Source organism: Giraffa tippelskirchi, chromosome 4 (genome assembly GCF_054371585.1).
Source record: "Giraffa tippelskirchi isolate mGirTip1 chromosome 4, T2T-mGirTip1v1.2.pri, whole genome shotgun sequence".
In the NCBI taxonomy this organism is placed as follows: domain Eukaryota; kingdom Metazoa; phylum Chordata; class Mammalia; order Artiodactyla; family Giraffidae; genus Giraffa; species Giraffa tippelskirchi.
Window position 1 is genome coordinate 714,105 of NC_137278.1, and position 19,142 is coordinate 733,246.

Below are 19,142 nucleotides of genomic sequence, written 5' to 3' on the forward strand. Positions count from 1 at the left end.
AGAAGCTGTCTACAGTCTCTGCCCACTGTCGGGGGGGCATGGGGATGGGAGAAGCTCGCCAGTCTCTGTCCACTGTGGGGGGGGGCGGTGCGGGGATGGAAGAAGCTGTCTACAGTCTCTGCCCACTATCGGGGGGGCATGGGGATGGGAGAAGCTCGCCACAGTCTCTGCCCACTGTGGGGGGGGCGGTGTGAGGATGGGAGAAGCTCGCCAGTCTCTGCCCACTGTGAAGGGGTGGTGCGGGGATGGGAGAAGCTCGCCACAGTCTGCTCACACAGTCCACCCCGGGACCCAGGCCAGACCCTGGGCCTGCTCTGTCTTCCTGCCCCTGCCCAGACTCACCCCTGCTCACCTGGCCCCTGTTGGCACAGCCTGGAGGCAGGGAGTCCGCGGGCAGGAGCCAAGGCCCCTCCGCTTGAGGACAGGCCCTCCCTACAGCCACGGCCATGATGGGCTGGAGGACTGGCCACTTTGCTTTTGGGCCGGGGTGTCCAGCTGTCTATAGGGTGTCTGCCTTGGAGCCAGGGGCCTGCACTCTGGGTGGGGTCCACCATGCCTGTTTGCTGGGCCACTCTGGACTGGGTCGGGCGGGTCAGTGGTGGGGACCCTGTGGGGGACAGATTCCCTCAGGCCCTGCCAGATCCCCGCAGTCACCATCCTGCCAGCCCCAGCCCCCCGACCCCACCGGGGACCCGCCCTGGCACAACACGTGTCCTTTTCAGAATATCGGGCATGGGGTGTCATGCTGGTGTGGGGCCCAGACTCTCAGCGGTGTCAGTCGGCTCAGGGGCTCCCAGGGTATGTGATGCGTGTGGCTGGGGGCGCGCAGGGCGGAGGGGCGGTATTTTGCTCTCCTGCAGGAGGTAGGGCTGGCTCAAGGGGCAAGTGTGGGCTTAGTAGTGCCGGCCTCTGGTGGGAGTCAGGGGGGCTTTTGGAAGCTCGGTGGTTTTGCTGATTCCTCTGTGAGCAGAGCTGGTTCTCATTTAAGCCCAGAAGGTTCCGAGATGAAGAGGGGCCCCTGGAGGCGCGAGGTTGGTGGGCGGGGCCGCGGCGGGATGAGCGGCGCGGGGCGGAGGCCGGGTGCCCGGCTGAGATACGAGCGGCTGCTGCACCTGAGTTGCGGGCGCCCGGCTCAGAGGGGCCCTCTCCTCGGGGCATGAGTCCAGCGTCCAGGGGTCGCGAGGCCTACCCAGGGCTCGCCTCCGTCGCTGCCTCGTGGGGCCCGAAGCCGAGCCCACACACGGGGGACGGTGCTGCTGGCGCCCAGGAGGTCCCAGACCCACCCCGCGCGCCCCCCTCCCCGACGGGGAGGCTCCTTAGAACCTTGAAACGGAGGCGCGCGCCGGGCGGGCGGGCGGAGGACGCGCGGTCACAAGGCGGCGCGGGCCCGGCCCAGCGGCCGGGCTGCGGGGGAAGAGGCAGGCTGGTGAGTCGCATCTCCTGTTACACTCGGGCCTTTCAAAGAGCGTCTGGAGGCTGAATGCGCCTCCCTCGCGCTCCGAGGCAGGACCGGCACACAAAGAGCGCTCTTGTCCAGCGCAGGCCCCTCGCGCGAAGAAAGGCCATTGTCCCGAGCGCGCCGGCCCGGCAGGCGGTGCACGCTCCAGTGCCCGCCGCCGCGCCGCCGAGGGGCCGCCTTCAGGCCTGTCCGCTCGGATTAGCGGGGACTCACGGCTTCATGGGCTGCGATATTTCATGTCGAGGGCGGTGGAGAGCTCCAGCTGTGTGAATGCCCGCTTTTGTCTGCTGAGTTATTTTATTTACGTTTTTTAAACAGCTTATCAAGGTAAAAAGATAGATTTGCTTTAAAAAAAAAAAAGAAAAGAAAAGGTCCCTTGGTGGCAAACCCATGGTGAGCAGTGGAGGTGGGAGGCAGGTCGGTCCTGGGGTCTGGGACCCAGGTCTGGGCACCTGCCCCAGCGCCTACTGGCCAGTCGGGGTCCGGCGTGCCTGCCCTTCCCGCTGTCACCGCCCCAGCCCCTCTGGTCTTAGTTACTTTTCACCAAAGCTGCAGCTCTGGGGGCCTGAGCTGGTTCCCATTGCTCCACCCTGACCCAGCCCAGGGCAGCCCTCTTCTCAGCAACCAGCTCTGGGCCTCCTGGGTGGAGGTCAGCGATGCCTGCAAGGTGCCGGGTGGCCCAGCCTTGGTCTTGTCCCCTACCATCCTCCCACTCTGGCTGCCCAGCCTGGTCTGGGGCAGGTCCCAGGCCCCTGGGTCAGCAGGCGATTCCCCCACCCTCAGGGCCTGCGTGACCGGTGGTGAGCCATAAGCAGCCTGGCCCAACAGAACCAAGGTGGAGGCCAGCAGAGGGTGGGAGGGGGGCAGGGGGCTTCCTGGAGGAGATGGTTCTGCTGCCAGCCCTCCCCCCAGTGACCATGGCAGCTGGGCAGTGCTGTCAGGGCATTGTCTGCATAAGGCCACACTGCCCCCTCTTCGTCCTGTGCCCCCCACAGCTTCCAGGCCACAGACCCCCCAGGGCTGCGGGGGCAGAGAGAGGACACTTCTCAGACAGTCCCTGGGGGAGTCCGTGGCCTTTCAGCCCCGGGTGCTCTGGCCACACCCTCGTGTCCACGCAGGCCGCCTGGCCGAAAGAGGGCAGCCTGGGTGCACAGAGAGCTCTGGCTGGGCCTGGTCAAGGGCTGGCTGCCGTGGAGGAAGCAGGCAGAAGAGAAGGGCACCCAGACCCTCTGGGGGCATCATCCTGTGCCCAGGGTGTGCACCCCTCACAGGCAGGCCTGACCACACACCTGGGTGGATGGGGCCAGACTCTGAGCACTGCCTGCCCCGCTCTGCGGCCCCCACACTCTGCCCTGCCAGTGGGCACCACAGGCCAGGGCCCTGACTGAAGGGCAGTGTGGGAGCCACCCGGGCCAGGTCGGCACAGTGGCCCCTGGCCTTGCTGTCTCCCGGGAGGGGGGGAGGGCACAGCAGACAGAAGGCTCTGGGACGGGCAGGCTCTCAGACTCTCCAGGGTGTCCTCCTGCTGCTCTGAGGGGCAGTGCCTGGCCTGCCCTGGCCTCCACCAGACCAAGACCCTGGCCATCACCCCAGGCTGCGCCCCCCAGTCTGAGGCCGGCTCTGGGGCTCAGAGGAGTTCTTGGATGGGGGTGGCCTGCTGAGGACCCAAACCCTCGGGTGATGGAGGCCAGCCGCCGGGGAGAGTGGTGAGGAGTCAGGGGCTCCCCTTGCTGCTTCTGCCCTCCTCTCCCGGGCCACTGCCCGGGGACTGACCTGGAGGGCGGGCGGGGCCCAGGCCCCCATCCTCCCGCCCACGCCCATTCTCCAGCCACGGCCTGGGCTGACCAAGCCCGAGTCCAGATGCTGGCCCTGCGGGAGCCTGGAAACCGGGAAGCTGGCGGCGGGGCTCTAACGGCCCCGGGGTCTGAACGTGGTGTGCCCAGTGTGTGCACTCCGGCTTTCCTGGGCGGGCTCCAGAGCCCCCTCAACTTCCTGAGGGTCTCTTACCCAGAAGAGGTCAGAGCATCCTGTGTGGCTGGAGGGACGCCTGGGGAAGGAGCCCACGTGGTGGCACCTGGCCCCGCCCCCAGCCCGGGCCCCGCCCAAGCCCCGCCCCCAGGCCTGCCTCCCCTTTCCTGCCCACCACCTCCCCCATTTTTGCCTTCTCCCCCTCCCCCAAGCCCTGCACCCCTCTCCCCTGGCCCTGGGCCCCCCAGGGCCTAGCCAAGGCTGAGCTTCTGGACTCCGGCCAGGCCGCGGGGCGCCGGGTCAGCGCCGCGCAGGGAGAGGCCCCCAGCCCCGCGCCCCCGCCCCGCGATCCCGGCCTCTGCCGGAGCTGTCTTTCCCAGGCCGCTATTTTGGGCCTTTCTGTGAGCTGCGGGGGGCGGAGCTGGGCCGCCTGGCCAGTTATTTTTGCTCATAATGGGAGCGCGATGTATGGAAATTATTAATAGAAGCGCGGCCTGCGCTACGTGCGGGCGCTCAGGGCCGCCCAGTCTTCTTTGCCGAGTCCGGGAAGGGTCGCGCGCCCGGGACAGGGCAGCCTGCGCAGCGCGCACCCTGCCCCATCCGAGGGGCTGCCTGTGAGCCCGTGGCTTCAGAGCCTCTTGCTCTGTGGATCCCAGGGCAGCTCTCTGCATGCCCCCGACGCACCGACCACGCTGGCCCGCCGCCCTGGACCTGGGGTCAGCCCGCTCCATCCAACAGACTCTTAGTCGCTTTGGGGCGCATAGTGTGGCTTGTGGAAAGTGCTCAGAGGTCCGGAGGAGCCCCGCAGGTCAAGGCTGCAGTCCCTCAGGCGTCCAGCGCCCACAGAGCCCCACCGGCCCTCCCCGGGGGCACCGTGAATGACTATGCTGGACACGTTCCCGGGCCGGTGGGGGAGCTCCCGGGAGGAGTGGGGAGAGCAGTCCACACCGCCCCCCAGGCTCCGTGGGTGGGTGATGGCAGTCCTGCCCCTCCCTCTGTCCTCCACCCTCTCATCAGCAACCCCTGACCCAGGCCCCTGCCCAGCAAGCTCCTCGAGGCCCCATCTAGGTTGAACCCTAGCTGGGTGAGGGGGGACACGGGGGTCGTTCCAGCCACCCAACAGCACACAGGGAGACTGGCTTGGCACAGGGGCTTGTGGACTGGGATGCTTCCTGGTTCCAGGCCCCTCGGCTTGGGGCCACGTGGCTGCAACTAAACAGGCCAGATGGCTGTCCCTGCAGTGACCAGAGGCAACTGGGGGCCGTGGGGAAGGGTGGGAGCCCCTGTGTACACTCCTCACCCCCAGGGCACTGCCTGTCCCCTTGGGCCCCGTGTAATCCAGGCCCTCTGTGTTTCCCAGGCCATCGTGCTGGGCACAAAGCTGCAGCTGCAGGCGGATCTTGAAGTTGAGAAGGTGAGAGTCTTTCTCATGTAGCTCATATCGTGTCCAGGCCTCCAGAAGCATGGTTTAGGGAGGGTCCCCACCACTGAGCTGTGGGCTTTGTTCGCACAGGTGGAGCTGAGGTGCTGGAGGGCAGGGGTCACATGTGACCATCTGATTATGTGAGGAGGGGCAGGGAGGGGCCAGTGAGTGCCTGTGAGCAGTCAGCGGAGCGCTGGTATAGCATACTCATAAAGCAGCCAGTCACTAGGGGCATACCAAACCGTCTTCTGCTCTGGGGTGGCCCGAAGGGTTCTCAGGAGTGGGAGCTCCCATAAGGATGGCGCACCTGGAGCCCTGGGCTGGCAGATGGGCCCAGGTGCAGTCTAGTCTCCAGACAGCCTGACCTATGTGACCACATGGGGGAGGGGAGGGCAGGTGAGGAGACTTCTGTGGGGGCCACTGGGAGGGGACCTTGTTGAGATCTGGTTCTTTTAAGGGGAGTGGCCAGTATTTTCCAAGGCCCAATACCATGGCCAGGGCCTCCCTTGGGGCCTCTCAGGGGTTTGGGCAGCTTAGGGGGTCTTGCAAGCGTGCACCAGGCCACGTGCTGGTGCCATCTTGACACGACAGGCATTTCTGGGCCACTAGGGCCACGGCTGGTGGTTGGTCTCCATCCTGCTCCTCCTCCCCGGCCCACAGCCCCACCCCACCAGCTTGGGGACAGCAGGGCCCCCCCAGGAGCCCCCAGGCCTGTTTGAGCCTCTAATCCTTCACAGTGGAGATGAGGGTGACCACAGAACCCCCCAGGGATGGCCTGAGGAGCAGCAGGGCTTGTGTGTGCTTGGATGTGTGCACATGGGTGTGTGTGTACACATGGGTGTGTGTGCACATGGGTATGTGTGAGCATGGATGTGTGTACACATGGGTGTCTGTGTGCACATGGGTGTGTGTGCGTGTGGATGTGTGTGTGCACATGGGTGTGTGTGCGCATGGGTGTGTGTGTGTACACATGGGTGTGTGCGCACATGTGTGCGTGCGTGCATGGGTGTGTGCGCACACATGGGTGTGTGTGTGCACATGGATGTGTGTGTGCACACATGGATGTGTGTGTGAGCATGAATGTGCATGGATATCTGTGTGCACATGGATGTCTGTGTGTGCACATGGATGTGTGTGTGTACACATGGGTGTGTGTGAGCATGGATGTGTGTACACATGGGTGTCTGTGTGCACATGGGTGTGTGCATGCATGGATGTGTGTGTGCACATGGATGTATGTGTGTGCATGGGTGTGTGTGTGTACACATGGGTGTGTGTGCACATGTGTGCGTGCGTGCATGGGTGTGTGCGCACACATGGGTGTGTGTGTGCACATGGATGTGTGTGAGCATGGGGGTGTGTGTGCATGGATGTGTGTGTGAGCATGAATGTCTGTGCATGGATATCTGTGTGCACATGGATGTCTGTGTGTGCACATGGATGTGTGTGTGTACACATGGGTGTGTGTGTGCATATGGGTATGTGCACATGGGTGTGTGTGAACATGGATGTGTGTGAACATGGATGTGTGTACACATGGGTGTCTGCACATGGGTGTGTGTGCACGTGGATGTGTGTGTGCACATGGGTGTGTGTGCGCGTGGGTGTGTGCACACGTGGGTGTGTACGCGCATGGGTGTCTGTGTGTGCACATGGATGTGTGTACACATGGGTGTGTGTGCACATGGGTGTGTGTGTGTGCACATGGATGTGTGTGTGAGCATGAATGTCTGTGCATGGGTATCTGTGTGCACAGGGATGTCTGTGCATACATGGATGGGGTGGGTGTGCACGTGTGTGTGTGTGCACATGGGGGGGTGTACACGTGGATGTGCGTGTGTGCGTGCACTGGGTGTGTGTGCATGTGTGTGAGCGTGTGTGTGTATGCAGGGGCCCAAGTGTAGGGCACAGCTAGGAGCAGGGGGTGGGCCTTCAGACACGCAGCTGGGCCCCTGAGCTCCCCAGGGGAGACGAGTTGCACAGACAGGCCTCTGGGCCTTTGGCACTGATGCCCCGGCCACTCCCTGTGCTGGGCTGGAGGTGAGTCTGGGTCTTGGCTGCGACAGAGCCATGGCCTGAGGGGGTGTCTCCCCGCAGATGTGTGTGCCCCTGCTCCTGCAGGACAAGGTGGACCTTGTAGAGCGCTACATGGACAGCCTGCCCCACCTCCAGCGGAGGCTGCTGGCCCTCATGGACTCCTGGTGCCAGCCCGGCTTTGACATCAGGGTCGTCGCCAGGTGAGCTCCACGGGGCCCAGGGTGGGGGTGGGGCTCGATGGGGGCAGCAGGCCCGTGGGGGAGCTGGCACACACGCCGCACCGCCTGCCCTCACCCACCTGCGTCCCAGCCAGGTCAGCAAGGGGCCTACTCCTGGAGCCAAGGGCCTGACTCTGGCAGCCATGGTCCGAGAGACTTAACTGCTCTGAGTCAAACAAAAATAATTCTCCCCGGGGGCCCCTTCCTTACACAGTCCTGAGGTCGCACCTCTCATCCAGGCACTGGCTCCTTTGTTCCTTTCTTCATCTAATTAATCTGTATGGAGTTCTGGCAGTTACAGAGAAAAGGCAGCATGCCAGCAGGGAGCCCACGTGTGTGTGTGTGCCTGTGCGTGCATGCATGTGTACGAGCATATGTGCATGTGTGTGAGTGTGCCTGTGTGTGTATGTGTGTGCACGTGTGTGTGTGTGTGTGTGACACCAGGGTGTCACCTGCGCTGGGCATCTGGAAGAAGGGCTTCCTTCCACCTCCCTGGGGGTGGGTGAGGGGAAGCAGCACTGAGTCTGCCCAGGGTCCCTGGGCACCTGTCCATCAGCAGGTGGCAGCAGTGGTCCCATGTCTGGGTGCCCTGTCCTGGCACCACACAGCCTGGACCGTCTCCCTTGAGGGTCAGGCCTTGGGCTCTGGTGGCAGGTCTCCCCAGGCGCTCCATCCCCTGGTTCCATGGGCGGGTCATTCCCATTTCTGGGTTTGTCTTCTCATCCATAAAATGGGGCTGATTCTGTGTCTAGGGGCTGCTGTGACTTCAGATCCTATGGGACAGACGAAGCAGCAGGCCCGGCACACGGCATGAGGCTGCCATTGCTCTCATTATGTGTCAGAAAGGAGAGAGAAACAGGCGGAGCCATAAGTGTGTGCAGATGGGGGGAAGGGAGACACAGGCAGAAAGTGGGAGGGTCCTCAGGGTCAGATTTAACTGCAGATATTGACTTAAATTAATGATTTTTTAAAAGATGTGCTTCTTCTATGCCCTGAAAGGGTTCAGAAGCAGTGACACCCTGTAGAAATTAGCACATCCAGCAACGAGATCTTGGCTCCTAGAGACCGTTCTCCACTAAAAGAAACAAGGGCTCTGTGGAGTATGGACTAAGAATGAAAACAGTAATAGAGGATAAAAGATGGTAACAGAACACAATACCTTGGATTTGTAAACATGCGTGAGTCTTTAGGCTCAGATGGCTTCACTAGTGAATTCCTTCAAACATTTAAGGAAGAGACCGTGCCAGTCTTACAAAAGTTCTTTCAGAGACTATGAAAAGAAAGAGCACATCCCACCATGTTTTATGCAAAAAGATGGGGAGGAAAACTCTCCTTTACACTGTTGTGCCAGCTAATACATGAAAAGGAACAATCAAGTTAGGAATCGCCATCTTGTAACTCCCAATAAGATGATTGATTTAGGCATAGATCATAAAGAGATGCTAAGAAAGGAAGATACAAATACAGATCGCCTATATCGGAAATGAAAAGGATAACATCACTACAGACTCTACAGACAGTTGCTGCTGCTACTGCTGCTAAGTCGCTTCAATCGTGTCCAACTCTGTGCGACCCCATAGACGGCAGCCCACCAGGCTCCGCCGTCCCTGGGATTCTCCAGGCAAGAATACTGGAGTGGGTTGCCATTTCCTTCTCCAGTGCATGAAAGGGAAAAGTGGAAGTGAAGTCGCTCAATCGTGTCCGACTCTTAGTGACCCCATGGACTGTAGCCTACCAGGCTCCTCTGTCCATGGGATTTTCCAGGCAAGAGTACTACAGACAGTAAATGATAATAAATGTTTACAACAATGCAAGTATATTTGACAGCTTAGATGTGATAGACCAAATTCTTGCAAAGCATAGTTGACAAAACCAAAAAATAGAAAATTTGAGTAGTCCTTTGTAGTTGTTCAGTCACTCAGTCGTGTCCCACTCTTTGCAGCCCCATGGACTGCAGCACACCAGGCTTCCCTGTCCTTCACCATTCAATTAAATAAATTGAATCTGTAGTTTAAAACTTCACCACAAAAAAACTTCAGGCTAAGATGGCTTCACTAGTGAATTCCTTCAAACATTTAAGGAAGACAGCGTATCAATCTTACAAAAATTTTTTCAGAGACTATAAAAAGAAAAAGCACATCCCAGCATGTTTTATCAGCTAGTTTAAGCCTGACAGCACGCACCCCTATTAGAAAGGTTAGAAGCTGACATCACCAAGTGTTGGTGAGGATGTGGAGCAACAGAAACTGTCATGGCTGCAGGTGGGGATGCGAAACAGTGCAGCCACTTTGCAGGACAGTTTGGTGGTTTCTTGCAAAACTAGGCACATTCTTATGTTATGACCAGGCCATCATGCTCCTTGGTATTTACCCAAAGGCACTGAAAACCTCTGTCCACACAAAAACCTGCACTTGAGGCTCACAGCGACTCTATTCATAGTTGTCAAAGCCTGGAGGGAACCAAGATGTCCTCCAGCAGCTGACGTGCGTGAGCGCTAAGTCACTTCAGTCGTGTCCGACTCTCTGCAACCTTGTGAACTGTAGCGCACCAGACTCCTGTGTCCATGGGATTCTCCAGGCAAGAATACTGGAGTGGGGTACCATGCCCTCCTCCAGGGGATCTATCCAACCCAGGGATCGAACCCGTATCTCTTACGTCTCCTGCATTGGCAGACAGGTTCTTTACCACTAGCGCCACCTGAGAAGCCCCCAGTAGCTGGAGGAATAAACTGTGGTTCATCAAGACAGCTGAATACTATTCAGAGCTAGAAAGACACCTGCCGTTAAGTCATGAAAGAATACAGAGGAAACTTAGATGAAGATTACAAAGTGAGAGGAGATTCCTGCTGAAAAGGCCAAACTGCAGAGACAATTAGAGGATTAGGGATTTTGGCTTGTGGTCGGTGGGAGGGGGGTGAGGTCTCAAGTTTGCACATACATATGCCTCTGTCAGGTTTGCACATACGCGTGGGTCCATCAGGTGTGCACGTACACGTGGGTCCGTCAGGTGTGCATGTACACGTGGGTCCGTCGGGTGTGCGCGTATGCATGCCTCTGTCAGGTGTGCACATACGTGTGCCTCCGTCGGGTGTGCATGTACACGCAGGTCCGTTGGGTGTGCGCGTACACGCGGATCCGTCGGGTGTGCGCGTACGTGTGCCTCCGTCGGGTGTGTGCGTACGCGCGGGTCCGTCGGGTGTGCGCGTACGTGTGCCTCCGTCGGGTGTGCACGTACGCGCGGGTCCGTTGAGTGTGCATGTACGTGTGCCTCTGTCGGGTGTGAGCGTACGCGCGGGTCCGTCGGGTGTGCGCGTACGCGCGGGTCCGTCGGGTGTGCGGGTCCGTCGGGTGTGCGCGTACGTGTGCCTCTGTCGAGTGTGCGCGTACGCGCGGGTCCGTCGGGTGTGCACGTATGCGTGCCTCTGTCTGGTGTTCGCATACGCGCGGGTCTCTGTCCTGTCCTACTGCTCCGTTTGTGCCACCCGTTTGACCGCCGTGGCCTCGTAGGGCCCTGAGTCAGACGGGTGAGCCTCCATGTTTTTCTTCTCTGTCAAAGTTGTTCTTGTCTTATTCCGGACCCTCTGCATTTGTATATGGATTTGGGGATCAGTTTGTCAATTTCTACCCCAACAAGCTGCGTGTGCAGAGGGGTCCAGTCAGGGCTCGGGACCTCTGGCAGCCTGCCTGGAGCCCAGAGGAGGTAGAAGAGCGCTTAGCAGTGAGCACGAAAGCTGTAGTTGAGACCCTCAGAGAGAGCCCGCGTCCGGCATAAACCCCACAGCTGTGTACGGAGTGCCTTCAGGACGCGGAGCAGACTCGTCCGTAGAAACGTGATGGCAGGATGGGAGTGGAACTGTCAGTAACAGGTTTGGAAGGCAAACCTGAAGATTCTTCCTAGCCGTCACACAAAACAGAGAAGGAAAGTCAGAGAGAAAAGGTTTTAAAAAAAAAAAAAAAAACCCACCAGATTCTATCAAGAACAGCCAGCATCCAAATAATGGGGATTCCAGAAAGAAAGAGGGAAATGTGGAGGAATTCACTCCAGACACAGTCCTGAGTGGATGGAGACAGACCCACACCAAGGACCAGGACCTTGAGCCCTCAGAAAGAGCAGGAGTCGGGCTCGGCTTCCTGGAGCAGCGAATGCCCAGTGCAAAGGGAGAGTTGCTTCAGCCTACCAGCCCTCCAGTCCAGTGTGAGTTGAAGGGCACCATCCCCAGGTCCATCCCTGGCCCCTGGGAGCTGCCTGCAGAGTCACTTTGCCACAGCCTAGAGGCAGGAGAGGTGCAGGGTGACCTGGACAGGGAGGGGCCGTTCCCCTGGACACGGAGGGGAGTGACTCCGTCGTCAGGACAGGTGGCTAAGGAAGCAATCAGACCAGCAAGGATTAACCCACCACCAGTCATACTTGCAAGGCTATAATTCTGTGAAAGCAGCTGGTGCCCAACGAACTGGACCAAGAATGCCATTGTCTGGGGAGGAGAGCCTTCCAAGGTGAGACCTCCGTGCAGAACGCCTGGAGCTGAATCCTCCAGAGGCCACAGTGCAAGGTGGTTCTTGGAAACACGGGGCAAATCTAAGCCATCTCAAAATTGCTGAGCAGGGGGCTGGTGATGGGCTGCCTTCCTCTGAGCCTTGTAGGAAAACTTGGCTTTTGAACTGTGCCCATGTATGATGCTGATGAAAATTAAGACCTTGAAATGCATCGGCTGAGAGAAAGCAGTGCTGACCAGAGCCACATCTCTCTCGCAGGCAGTACCCGCAGGCGATCCTGCGGCTGGAGAGGCTGAGCCCCAGGGCCCTGGGTCGGCAGGTGCTGCGGCTGCTGGAGCAGTACAGCCTGGACCCTGGTGAGTGAGCCCCCGACGCGCTGCTCAGGGGCGGGAGCTGAGGGGGCGCTGCTTGGGTTCCAGGGCCCACCACCCCCCAGCGTTCGGTCTGGTCAGCGTCCGCTCCCGTCTCCTTGCTACCCTAAGCAGCCTCTCTGCCCTTCTGGGCTGCCCCTGGGCATCCGGGCCCCGTGGGTGAGGACTACCGAGCCTGCACAGCACTTCTGCCCCTCCCCCACGGCGAGCACAGCGCCCTCGTCCTGCGTCTCAGGGGAGCAGTCTCACTGACATTGTCTTATAGCTTCACTTCATGGGATTGTGAAAGTTCTTACTTCTAGTCTGTGAGTGTTGATCAGAAATGAAGGTGGAATTTTGTCAGATACTCCTTTTGCACCTCTTGGGAAGATGCCATGCATTTCCCCCTTTGGTCTGTTAACGTGGTGGGTTGCATTGACTGCGTAGCGTTAAGTGATCCTGTGTGTCTGCCATGGCCGAGTCTCCGCCACATTGCATTGCCCTCTACACCGCCAGGTCTGGCTTGCCAACCTTGCTTTAACTTAAAGGACTTTGCATCTGTGTTCGTAGCTGAAGCTGGACTCAGACTTCATCTTCCTGACATGCCTGTTTCCGGCTTCGTGTACAGGATGACGCTGGCCTCTGAAAACACAGTGGATGTCCTTTCTTTTCACAAAGGGTGTTGTAAAAGTTGGAATTCTTTCTTCCTGAGAAGTTTGGTGGAAATGACCTGTGAATCTGGATTGCCTTTCCTTATGGAAACAGGACTCTTGACTCAGCTGTGGGTTTTATCAAAGACTTTGTCTGTTTCACTTATGGTTCCAAATGTACTGCCATGAGGTGCCCCTAATACCCCTTCTTTCTTATGGCTGAGTAATATTCCACTGTGTGTTTATAACATAGCTTCTTTGTACACCCATCTGTGGATAGACACTCAGGTGGTTTCCATGCCTCTGCTGTTGTGGATGAAGCTGCAGTCAATGTAGGGGTGCAGATATCTCTTTGAGGTCATGGTTCCATAGCCTTTGAATAAACACCCAGAAGTGGAATAGCTGGATTATATGGTAGTTCCATTTTTTAATTTTTTTGAGGAACCTCCACAGATTTTCCATATTGGCTGCAATGATTTGCATTCCCATCAGCAGTGCACGGGGGGCTTCCCTGGTGGTGCAGTGGTTAAGACTCTGCACTTCCACCACAGAAGGCACAGGTTTGATCCCTGGTAGAAGAGCTATGGTCTGTAGGCTGAGCAGCCAAAAAAAAAAAAAGCACAAGGGCTCCCCTTTCCGCACATCCTCGCCAGCATTTGTTATTTGTTGGTTTTGATGTGGCGGTTCTGACAGGTGTGAGGTGGTGCCTCCTTGTGTTCTGACTTGCGTCCCCCGGAGATCAGGGGTGTTGGACGTCTTTTCTCGGCCTTTTGGCCATCTCTGTATCTTCCTTGGGAAAATGTCTCCTTAGTTCCTCGGTCTGTTTTTTAAATTCAGATTATTTGGTTGTTTTTTTTTTACTACTAAGTTCTGTGAGTTCTTTACATAGTTTGACTGTTACCCTCTTATCTATACGTAGTTTGCAGGTATTTTCTCCCATTCCAGAGGTTTCCTTTCGTTTTGTTGCTACTGATTTTGTTGCCCTGATTTTGGTGTTTTTGATCCTGTCAGTTGTATGCCGTGCTCAACTCACTAAACTGAATCTTAAGGCTTCTTTCTTCGTGAGTATGTACCCCAAGTTTCAATATGTATTACTTTTATTATTGTTCAGATCAAGACGTTTTTAATTTCCGTTATAATTTTTTTTCTTTTACCCATAGAGGAACTAGCAGTGTGTTTGTAATTTCCAAGCTGTGACATTTTTGGTTTTCTCTTTATCTCACTGTGACTAGAGGCCATGCTTGCTGTAATGTCAGCCCTCTGGGTTGAAATGTGTCATTGAGAAGAAATCTAGCTTCTCACCTTTGGAAGCAGTCTCTCTTCCTCTGGCCACTTTTAGTATCTTCTGTTTGTCTTTGGTGTTCTGCAGTTTCACTGTGAGGAGACTCATTAGAGGTTTCTCTTTATTGTTTTTACTTGGGATTTATGGGACTTTGGGATCTATGGATCGGAGTCTTCAATCTGTCCTGGGAGTTTTCGGTCATTATTTCTTTTGGGTATCACATGTTCCCCCTTCCTTGCTCTGGTCTCTTTCCAGGACTCTGCATGTATGTTGAGTCCATGCTGTTTTTGCTGTGTGGCTTCCCTCCTGGCGTGGGCCTCTGACTGGACAGACCCTGTGCCCTCTGTGGGAGGCCAGTCAGACATGATGCAGGGTGGGGACTGCTTGCCCCTCTGCCCTGAGTGCACCCAGCCCTCTCTTCCGGGGCCTGGATCCCGGTGGAGCCCCCAGGCATCTGGCAGAGTCAGCAGGACCCGCCCGAGGTGGGTGGCTGAGTCTGGCTCACCTGCACCTTTTCCTTTAAAAGATCTGCTTTCCAGAGGAGTGTGTGGGTTTAGATGAACCAGGCAGTGCAGAGGAGGCCTGAGGGTGATCCTGTATCCATAGGCTTTTGACAAAGTATCTTATTGGCAAAATGATGTGTAACATTGTAGAAACTTCAGGAAAGCTGGTTTCTGTGAAAGCTGGTTTCTGTCTCCACTGGAGGGAGACTTAATTCTGCAACAGTTCTGGCTGCCTTTTTCCCCCTTCCTGACCATCCCCTCCTGCCCAGAGCACCTCATTCATCCATCCCTTCCTCCTGCAGTCTTGTCCCCAGCGGCCTGTGGAGCACACGGTCCACAGGTCAGGAGCCCTCGGTGTCCTGCATCCCTGCCTCGGCTGGAAAGGGGAGGGAAGGCTGCAGGGTGGTGGGCAGGCCCTGGCCCCAGGCAACCCTGACCTCTGCACTCTTGGACGCATCCCTGCAGTGAGGGTGCTCCCTGTGCTGACTGCGGGGTGCTGGCGGGGGTGGCCACACCCCTCTAGAACAGGGGGTCCTGGGCAGGGTCTGGTGGAGGCCTGCAGGTAGGCAGGCCCAGTGGTCAGCACCCCCCAGACCACTGGGCTTCGAGGACAGCTGGCCCCGGGAGGAAGGAGCAGCAGCTGGTAAGAGGACAAGGAATGAGTGGACAGTGGGCACCCTTCCCGGGCACCCTTGGACTCTGAACAGAATGTGAAGGTGAAGCTGACAGGTCAGCATAGTTAGTAAACTCAGAGCAAGATGGGCCCCTTTCTCAAGAAACTCATGTTGGGGCGTGGGGAGAAACAAAAGCGCCAGCTGCCTGGAAAAAATACAGGAAAGCCCCGAGAGGTGGCGATCCAGGAGACCCCAAGGGAGGGCAGGCCGGGGGCTCTGGTGCCTGGCCCAGGGTGAGGCGCTCTCCTTTACAGCCAGAGTGAAGGCCGCTCACGAGGAGTGTGCCGGGTAGCGGGGGCAGGAAGACATGCAGGACCGCGGGAGCCCCCCACCCCCGGCCCGCACTCACTTGTCCACCCAGCCAGGCCGGAGCCCACCCTCTCTTTCAGCCCTGTGTCCCAACGTGGTCGCTCAGCAGCGCCTGGCTGCCCTGCGGTGCCTGTGCTACAAGCGGCTGGTGGAGGTGCGTGGACCGGGGTGGGGCGGACGGAGCTCTGAGCAAGGCCTGCCCTCTGCTCCTGGAGCTGCTGACAGGAAAGCTCACACTGGTGTCCACTTTTGCAGAGAAGCGTGTCCCAGGAGAGCTGGGCTGAGCTGGTGCAGGTGAGCTCAGGGGTCCCAGCACATGATGACCCCCCGTGGGGCAGGGTGGACACAGTCGGAACGACCGAGGGTCCAGGATCCTCCTTCCCCCCTTTTGGACAGAGCTCCCAGGTGCTGGAGGGGGAGAGGTTCACCAAGAGAAAATTCTAGACTGTCCTCAGGCACCCTGCTTGCCATGGTTCTGTGATCCAAGGCCTGGGGCACCCACAGACCCCGAGAAGGAGGCAGCTGCCCCTTGGGGTGATACAGGGACACAGAGGGCCGGTCTGAAGGTCCAGTCCCAGGCCAAGGACTGCCATCCCCTCAGGACACTGGCCGGCAGCCTCTGTCCCCAGTCCTGAGCTGGAGGCGGGGGTCATCACAGTGCAGAACCATCCCCAGCTCTGGGCAAAGTGGCCTGGGAGGAAGTGAGCTCTCGGGCGGGCTGGGGGACTGTGTGCCGGGCAGTCCGCAGTGGTCAGTGGAACCAGGGCCCTCCCCCCGAGTGCCCGGTGGAGGGCAGTGCTGAGCCACCCCTCCCCTGCTCTCCCCCCCAACCCGAGTGACCGGCCAGGGCTGGTGAGTCATCAGAGAGGAACGCGGACCCCCGGGCAAGGCCCGGAAGGCCGGTCCCCCCTGGGTGCCAAGGCCGAGCCGGCCGGAAGGGCAGCGGACATCCTGAAGAATGTGGAGGGGTTTCCACATATTGTCGTCCACGTGGGAACCCGCAGCCTGCGGGAAGAGACTGCTGGGGACAGAGCCGTATGGGGAAGTGGCCCCGCCTGCCGGCCGCAGGGACTCCTCAGGAGGGTGGGGTCCGCAGCAGCCTGTGACTCCAAGGATGCAGGCACTCTGTGGGATGGAGCACCTCCCCCACCACTAGGACCTCTGTAGGCCATGTGGGCCTTCAGACAGATGGACAGACAGACAGGAGACATGGTCTTGTGAGTCCCCATGGCCCCTGCCTCCCTGAGGGCAAGTGGAGGCCCTGCAGCCTCCCCCTCCCCCAGCACAGCGGTGCCAAGGGAAGGGGTGAGCAGGTGTGCAGGGGAGATGCAGGCGGAGAGGAAGGCCAAGAAGGGGATGCCCTGGGAGCTGGCACTGGTCCAAGCCAGCTCAGTCACCATGGAGCCTCAGTCATGGGAACTGCTGGTCTCCAGAGGACAGCCTCCTCCTTGTGAAGGGCTTCAGGGCCTGAGAGGGGAGGTTGGGACCAGGTGTGAGGAGGGAGATGGGGACCAGGTGTGAGGGGGAGGTCAGGCCCAGGTGTGAGGGGAGGCGGGGGCCAGATGTGAGGGGGAGGTCGGGGCCAGGTGTGAGGGGAGGCGGGGGCCAGGTGTGAGGGGGAGGCCGGGGCCAGGTGTGAGGGGAGGCCGGGGCCAGGTGTGAGGGGGAGGTCGGGGCCAGGTGTGAGGGGAGGCGGGGGCCAGGTGTGAGGGGGAGGTCGGGGCCAGGTGTGAGGGGAGGCGGGGGCCAGGTGTGAGGGGGAGGCGGGGGCCAGGTGTGAGGGGAGGCCGGGGCCAGGTGTGAGGGGAGGCCGGGGCCAGGTGTGAGGGGGAGGTCGGGGCCAGGTGTGAGGGGAGGCGGGGGCCAGGTGTGAGGGGGAGGTCGGGGCCAGGTGTGAGGGGGAGGCCGGGGCCAGGTGTGAGGGGAGGCGGGGGCCAGGTGTGAGGGGAGGCCGGGGCCAGGTGTGAGGGGGAGGTCGGGGCCAGGTGTGAGGGGAGGCCGGGGCCAGGTGTGAGGGGAGGCGGGGGCCAGGTGTGGGGGGAGACGGGGGCCAGGTGTGAGGGGAGGCCGGGGCCAGGTGTGAGGGGAGGCGGGGGCCAGGTGTGGGGGGAGACGGGGGCCAGGTGTGAGGAGGGAGGCCGGGGCCAGGTGTGAGGGGAGGTGGGGGCCAGGTGTGAGGGGAGATGGGGGCCAGGTGTGAAGGGGAGGTTGGGGCCAGTCTGAGGGGTGGTCTTGGTCTAGAGGCTATCAGGATGGGCCCACCCACTTGGGGCTGACCATGTGGAACAGCCCACATCCTGTCCCCCAGGGCCTGGTGGGGCAGGACGAGTGGTTGCAGGAGCAGCTGCTACAGCTGCTGGCCTCTCAGGACGACGTGGCCATGGTCGCCAAGTGTGCCCTGGACCTCTCGTTGCCTGAGGAGCGACTCCCAGCCACAGTAGTGGCAGAAATGAGCCAACTCAGGCTCCAGGAGAGGTGAGCATCCCCCAGGCTCCAGGGGAGGGAGACCAGAAGGAGGACATGCCTTTGAGCCCCCACCCTCAGAAAGTGACTGGGGGTTGGGAGTTAGAAGTAGGGAGGGCTGAGGAGGGGCCGCAGGCCGCGTGAGTGGCGTGCAGACACACAGGCAGGTCCTTCCCCTCCTGGGGTTCCAGCAAAGACCTAGCGGCCAGGTGCCTCAGCCAGGCCACATACTCCCAGGAGAGAACCTGGAGGGGCCTGAGGACCTGGCTGTCCCCAGTGTGCAAGGGCAGAGGCGTGGGGAGCAGACCCCGAAGGCCCCGGGCACATGCAGGCCTTGAGGGCTCCCCTGGCTCTGCAGTCAGCTGGCAATGTCCAGGGGGGCAGCAGGGGCTCTGCAGCTCTGATCCTCCCCAGGACGGCCAAGGCACCTTCAGAGCATGGGCGGGACGACTGCTACCAGCTGCCCATCGCCAGGGAAGACATCCACTTCCTGGCCTCCTGGGAGGACCTGGCCAGGCATGAGGACGAGCTCCTGCAGGTGTGTGTCCAGCTCCCTCGGGTGGCCGGTGCCAGGGGCTGCTCGCCACGGCCTCTGGGGGGCTCCGTTCACACTGGCACGCCCAGGACTGGGCCAGCCATCCTCACAGAGGCCGCCTCCCCTGGACCGCAGCGCTTGCCTCACCGCTCCAATCAGCCCCTCTGTCTGCAGCCGGGCCGGGTGGTCGGCGTGGACCTGGAGTGGAGACCGTCTTTCGGCGTGGGTGGCCGGCCCCGGGTGTCGCTCATGCAGGTGGCCGTGGAGGGCCGTGTGTTCCTGCTGGACCTGCCCCGGCTCTCGAGTCCCGCGGGAGGACAGGCACCCCGGGCCTTCTCCCGGCTGGTGTCCCGGCTGCTCTCAGACCCCTCCATCACCAAGCTGGGTAAGTAGCACCCGCCCTCGCCCCAGCCCTGTGGGACCTGGGGGAGGGTGTGAGACCAGCCTCTCCCTTGGCCCCTGTCACAGTGGTGTCCCCCAACTGCAGGTTATGGGATGGCGGGGGACCTGCGGAGCCTGGGTGCGTCCTACCCAGCCCTGGCGCAGGCCGGGCAGAAGCTGCAGGGTGGCCTGGACCTGCTGCAGCTGCACAGACAGGTCAGGTGCTAGGGGTGGGCTGGGGACTGCCTGCTCTGCTGAGCTGCCCGCACAGCGATGCCCAGGCAGCGGTCTCACTGAGAACTTGTCTCCCACCTGGCCCCAGCCCCGATCCCTGGCCACAGGTCACCAGGGATCCAGAGCACAGGGTCCCCCAGGAGAGAGTGTCACCACACATCCC

The 19,142-nt window shown here is 59.9% G+C and overlaps 1 protein-coding gene across 7 annotated transcripts in view; it reads left to right on the forward strand.

Annotated features, from left to right (window-relative positions):
- Window positions 1–19,142, forward strand: part of EXD3 (exonuclease 3'-5' domain containing 3) — a 76,009-nt gene that overhangs the window by 28,449 nt on the left and 28,418 nt on the right. For all 7 annotated transcript variants that reach the window (XM_081593311.1, XM_081593305.1, XM_081593310.1 and 4 more), the window contains 9 exons: window positions 4,788–4,841; window positions 6,948–7,087; window positions 11,857–11,954; window positions 15,447–15,520; window positions 15,622–15,660; window positions 17,675–17,841; window positions 18,244–18,367; window positions 18,539–18,749; window positions 18,852–18,961. In XM_081593311.1, coding sequence (XP_081449437.1) covers window positions 4,788–4,841; window positions 6,948–7,087; window positions 11,857–11,954; window positions 15,447–15,520; window positions 15,622–15,660; window positions 17,675–17,841; window positions 18,244–18,367; window positions 18,539–18,749; window positions 18,852–18,961 — 1,017 coding nt within the window. The remainder of the gene's footprint in view (window positions 1–4,787; window positions 4,842–6,947; window positions 7,088–11,856; window positions 11,955–15,446; window positions 15,521–15,621; window positions 15,661–17,674; window positions 17,842–18,243; window positions 18,368–18,538; window positions 18,750–18,851; window positions 18,962–19,142) is intronic.